Genomic DNA, 6,462 nt, shown 5'->3' with positions numbered 1-6,462 from the left:
GGGAAGCTGCGCAAAGAGAGAGAGATACACGATGCTTGTTAATTAGTCAATGAATTTTGCAATTAGAAAGAGAAGTATCTACATAGTCGGTGCTGAGTTAATGATTTGCCAATCATATATACTGTTCATTCTAAAAATTTATGATGGTTAGGTGATTTTGATGCCTTCGAATAAATGGTTTCCATAAATATTGTTTCACATTAATAGTTAATACTTTCGCATTTTGCTACTCAATCATTCACGTTGCATGTGCTACCAAAACAAATATTAGTACTAGTTTTGTGCATCAATTTCCTTTGTTTATTTTGCTTCTCGGTAGTCATTCTCTCGAACGCACCATCAACATTTTGTTTTTTTTTTAGTTTTTTTTATTAGTGAAATGGTTTCCATAAGAATTCTATGAGAACTATAATTAGTTTACATATAGAGATTTTATGCTTGAGTTAAGCAAATAAATAAGAGGTACAAATAAAATTCTAAGGTCAATTTTAATTTTATTGTTTATATTTAAGATCTAAATTTTGAAAATAAAAATTTATTTAATGTACTAAAATTTAATATAGTAGTATAATTACAAATTTTAGTTGATAATATATAAATAATAAAAATAGTTTTCCAATTTTTTTCTGTACTGGATTATGCTCCTAGCATTGGTTGCCTTAATTTAATGCTTCCTCCCAATCATTAATCATTGTTTTATATGATTTCTTTTTCTTAATTTTCTTATACAATCTTTTATATGATTTCTTCTTGGTTGGTCAATCCTCCTGTTTGGCCAACGACTTCTGTCACACCAACAACCATCTTTTGATGCCAACGACTTCTGTCACACCAACAACCATCTTTTGATGCTTCCATCCATCGCCTTTACCTGAAGGAATGTCATGGCAAAAACATGAGATGGACATTTTTTTTTACTTTTCAAATTGAGCATGATGTTGATTCTTTGATTTGATTCCTTTTAATTAAAACGAAGGGAAAGTTAATTAACCGTGATTCCGTGCTAATGAGTGATTGAAATTGTGATTAAATATATTCACATGCACAACAAACTATTAAATTGTATAATTTTTTTATAGATAAATGTATCTTTTTAAAATAATTATTATAAAATCAACTAATTAACTTACTGCAGATACATTTCAATTATAGATTATTTTGTAACTTTGTAAAAAAAAGGTATCCCAACACATTTACACTAAATTAATGCAAGTCAACAAAATTATTGTATTCTAGGGAGAAAAAAAAAAAGAAACTTGCCCTAAACTTTTATAATATCCATACATGTATACAAGATTTGTACTTTTCTTTAATCCTATATTTCTTTCTAGTTTTCCTTTTATTAACTTAAATTATTTGTGATACTTTTGGCTTTTCTCTCTTTTATATATTTTCTCTCTCCTTAAGTGTATACATGCATGCATATATAATAAGTGTATAATCATCACTTTTTTAAGAAAAACATATAAAACTTATAAACAACTGTGTTTTTTTATATTATTCCTGATGAATTGAAATTTTACTTCAATAATTTACGTAATAAAAAGTTAAATTTATGATCAACATAAATTACAGAAATATAACTTGTGAAAAAGTGAACACATCATTATTTTCTTTCTACATTTTTTTATGATAACATTAATATGAAATATTTATCAGTTTTATTTATAAATAATCTTTATTAAATAATTTAATTGATTATTTCTTTCAATATTTTTTTTTATGAATAAGACAGTAGCTCTGTTACCAATAACTTTTTAATTTTCTTTCAATATAGACACATGTTCATTAATGAAACTAGGACCAGGAAGTAGAAAGTTTGCAGCTAATTAAGTCAAAGATAAACGTCCATTCAACTATGTTAGCTGTAGTTACAATATTTATTCGTACTACAAGCATGAAACGACATTATCGTTGCTCTGTTTGTTTGTTTGTTTTTTAACTGTGTCCTTTCCCTAGCTTTTCCCTTTTCATCCTTTAATTAATTTCTTTTCTACCTGCTTTTTGCCAAAGAATGTATTGTAGCCAAACATTTCCAGCCAAGAACCGTTTATGTGTTTCAAGTTGTGACGGTTGCAAGTGACTCTTTTTCATTTGAGGACAGATTCAAAAATAAAAGGGTTACCAGATGTTATCATATTTACAGAATCTATGAATTTTCTTTTTATTTTTCCCTTACCAATATTGGTACATGCATGCAATTTTCACCAATGTGTGTACGTCCTTCCTTTATTTAGGAAATAGAAGTAAAAGGGTGTAGTTAGAGAAGAGTGAGGAGAAGGAAAACTAATAACGCTAAACAAGAGTTAATAACATTCAATTTAAGAATTAATTATTTTCACTTGAAACATAAATGCTTGAAACAAACAAGTGAATAAGTACGTGAACATTATGAAAGTTACATGTTATTAATGCTAAACACAAAGAATAGCTGCTTATCTAGAATGTCCTCTTTATATGGAGAGTGCAACAATATTAATGTTTTCATGGAAATCCACCACCAGCTCCAGCTCCAGCTCCAGCTCCAGCTCCACCACCAAATCCTCCACCGGCACCACCGCCGAGTCCACCGCCACCGCCGCCTCCAAACCCTCCACCACCACCTCCTCCAAGTCCGCCACCAGCACCGGCACCACCACCAAACCCGGCTCCTCCTCCAAACCCTGATCCTCCACCAACTCCACCTCCGCTGCCAAATCCTCCACCACCGCCTCCTCCAAACCCTCCTCCGGCTCCACCACCGGCACCGGCACCGGCACCGGCACCAGCACCAGCACCAAACCCTCCTCCTGCACCACCACCCAACCCTCCTCCTGCACCTCCACCCAACCCTCCTCCTCCGCCACCGCCAAAACCGCCTCCACCTCCTCCTCCAAACCCTGGACGATGAAAGAAGTTCTTCTCATCCCTAAACGAACCCTTCTCACTCCCAAGCTTCCTAGCATCAATAACGGTGCAAACAAGGGCACCAAGAAGAGCAAGAAGAAGAAACCTAGAAGCCATCTTGTGGTAGAAAAACCAAGTAATTAACTTGGACAAGATGGTTATTGATGAAGACTAAGAGAAGGAAAGTAGGGTTTATATAGCTAGGCAAAGGGCAAAGGGTACGTAAGGGTTAAAACAACTAAGAGCTACTAAATTATTATGATGTATACGAACATATGCTTTAAATTGGATCATCTTCTTAACCATGCAAACGCGTTGGGGTACATAAATGCTTCCAACTGCCTCTATTTGACAAAAGAGAAACACCTCAACCACTCATATATCTCTAGGGTCCCACTATTCGTTTATCTTCTTTCTCATTCACGTTGCTCAGACTCCTCTTTTGATCTGTTTTTGCATGGGCCTGACCTTGCAACATGCAGCTTTTGAGTTGCAATATTCTTTATATTCAATACAACTCTGACAAATAAATATGAATACATATATAATAATACAATTATATATATATTCATGGGTTTCTAGTGACTTCGTGTGAATTGATGCTTGAAGTCTGAGTTTTTTGTGATTCACATAACTGTAGCGCAAATTTTGAACGGGCCTCTCAAGTCTCAACTAAAAAAATGTTGTTGGGGTTATATGAGATCATGGACCGAACTCAGGATTTACTTTTTTACCAGAAAGAGCGTGGCTTTTAATTTTGTGGCAACCTTTAAAAGAATAACATTTTGAGGGAAAAAATTTAAGATGGCCTTTATTTGGATGTTTGGAATGTCTCTTTAGTTTTTCAATGTGATTTTTATCTTGTTTTGCTCATAGAGTAGGAAAAATGATTATTAATTAAAGTGTTGTTGTTTGACTCGTATGCAGAGAAAAATGATAGTAGTATATTCAAGTTTAAGAAACTTAAAAAAAGAAAAAAGAGGATTGATGGGGTTTGAGTTTCTAAAGTCAACTTGTAAAATGAAAGGGAAGAAATTAAAATAAGTGGAGCTTCATAAATACATTCTGACAACCGATTTTGTAAAGGGAAATATTTTATTCACACTGATCAATATGTTACATAACAACTACGGAGAAAGAAAAATATATATATATAAAAATGATCGATAAGAATTATGACGTGATAAGAAAAAAAAATTAACGAGATGTTAAAATAAAGAGAGATTCATATATTATTATTCTTTTGTAAACCATATTAGTAGGACAATTTCACTGTGTTTTGTTTAGAGAGGAGTCTACTGAATTAATTCAGATCATTGATGATAAAAAAAATAGATTAGATGTTGGTCTTGTTTTTTACACAATTTTTTTTTCTATTTTTATTCCTTTGAGCTATTTGTATAATCAGGGCCTTTAGGAGTTCACTTTAAATAAGAGTTCATTTAATTTGACTTATAAAAAGAAGATAGAAAAATTTTTAAATATGGATTTAGTGTTTGTGTATTGATAATGTAAAATAGTTGTACAATGTTATTTAATAAAAAATTAATGTTTAAATTACTTTAAAATAATTATTTTAAAAGTCAACAAACTTATCATACATACTAGATTATGATTGGATAATATAAAATAGTTGTACAGTCTCGTTTAATAAAAGAAATATTTAAATTACTTTAAAATAATTATTTTAAAAGTCAACAAACTTATTATCCACGTTAAAGTTAAATTATGATCAAATAATTGTAAAAAATCTACTCTCTTGAGTGTAATACTTTTTCTCTATAAATGTATACATAAAAAAAATGTTAGACAACATTATCCTTTATTTTTTTTGCCATTAAGTATAAAAGAGTACTAACAGCAATAAATGGGTAAATTATAAACGAAAATAAATGTCTAATATTTTGACTATGCATAATTTTGAAAACTAAACTTACATGAGCAAAAATTTGTGAGATGGGTCATGACTTGATTTCAGTCTCAAATATAAAAAAAAAAAATATTTCATACTTATTAAAAAAATTAGTTAACCTGGTTAAACTATGTTATTCCCAATTTAAAAAGATCTTTTTTTCCCTAAATGATCTCTTATTAAAACTTGACATGAAATATAAAAAAATATTTGATATTTATTAAATGAAAGGTATTTTGAGAATAATTTTATTAAATAAGACTTTGTTAATTAAAATTTTATTCATATTTGAGAAAAAAAATAAGAAATTTTTGTTGCTTATAAACAGCTTATATTGATTCAAATTGTATAATTGACGGCTTATATTTCTTCTTTTACCTGACACACTTTACTTTTAGAAAATGTTTTTTTTTTAATTCTTATGATTCTTTAAATTCGTGCTTATTATATTGTACTTTAAGGATCAGTTATAATATTTAACTATAAATATTATAAGAATCATATATTTCACTTAAGAAAAATATCACTAAGAAATTTGACTTAATTGCACTGACAATTAAAAACTGTCACTAAAAGCTTAAAAGCTAAAAAACTGTAGGTATTCATCCATTAAGAAAGGCATATATCCTTAATTGTAATTTAAGGTGTATGCTTCATTTGGATTCGTAGGTAAAAGTCATTGACCGATAGCTACGGTTTCTAGCTGACAAAAATATTAGCATTGGTGATGCATTCACTGTAATAGATTTACATTATTCAATCACAATTTATTATAAATTGATATACTTTTAAATTATTATAAAATTAATAATTTTATTATATATAATAATTTATAATTAAATAATAATATAAAATAATATATTTAATATTAACTCATTGGATTTATTCCTAAAAAATAATTTTATTAAATTTGTTCTCTAAAATTTTCAAAATTCTCCGGTTAAGTCTTTTATTTAACTTCATTAAAAAATTTCTATTAAATGTAAGTTATATCCAGCAGCTGTAGACAATGTGGATAAGATTCAAATTGCTACCATCAATGCACCTACTAATTTTTGTTCTCATAATCAAGTTTCACCAATAATAGAGGTAATATGTAAGTTTAATTGTTTGTACTCGATCGTTTTTTTTTACGGAATTGTTTGTAATTGTTAGAGAATAATAGTGTTATAATATACTTTTTTATTTATTTTTTACATGGCACGTACACTTAATGCTAGCTGATGTTGCCATGTTGGAAATGAAAATGTTAATGTTCGAACAGCTATTGCTGTAAACTTTTAACAAAAGTTTTTTTGCAAAGTTAAATAAAATAATTAAAAGGAGAATTTTGAAAATTTCATGAAACAAATATAATAAAATTATTTTTGCAGGAATAAAATCAATTTGGTAAATATTTGGAGCACTAAATTCATATTTATCCTTAAAAAATTCAAACCATGCATGCCACATGTAATGCATTGCATTTTATTCATAATTTATTACTTTTTATTTACATATCTTTCTACCACATGTTTTCTTAGGTATTTTTAATTTTAAAACTTTAATGTTGTTCAAGTGTGACTAATATTTGGATGATTTTATTTTATTTTAAGACTATGATACTCTTTTAAGATTTTTGAATGATATTTATGTATTTGAAACATTTGAATAAATGCTTTAAT

At 28.8% G+C, this 6,462-nt stretch overlaps 1 protein-coding gene across 1 annotated transcript; it reads right to left on the bottom strand.

Annotated features, from left to right (window-relative positions):
• Nucleotides 1-2,287: 2,287 nt before the first annotated feature.
• Nucleotides 2,288-3,105, bottom strand: LOC100801057 (glycine-rich protein 5). Its single transcript, XM_003530706.5, has one exon. It carries the CDS (start codon nt 3,001-3,003, stop codon nt 2,485-2,487), a length of 519 nt encoding a protein of 172 aa, XP_003530754.1. The 5' UTR covers nt 3,004-3,105; the 3' UTR covers nt 2,288-2,484.
• Between the last annotated feature and the right edge of the window lie 3,357 nt (nt 3,106-6,462).

The sequence above is a fragment of the Glycine max genome, chromosome 8, assembly GCF_000004515.6.
Source record: "Glycine max cultivar Williams 82 chromosome 8, Glycine_max_v4.0, whole genome shotgun sequence".
Lineage (NCBI taxonomy): Eukaryota > Viridiplantae > Streptophyta > Magnoliopsida > Fabales > Fabaceae > Glycine > Glycine max.
The sequence above is the reverse complement of the archived record's forward strand: the minus strand, read 5'-3'. Positions and strand labels throughout refer to the sequence as shown.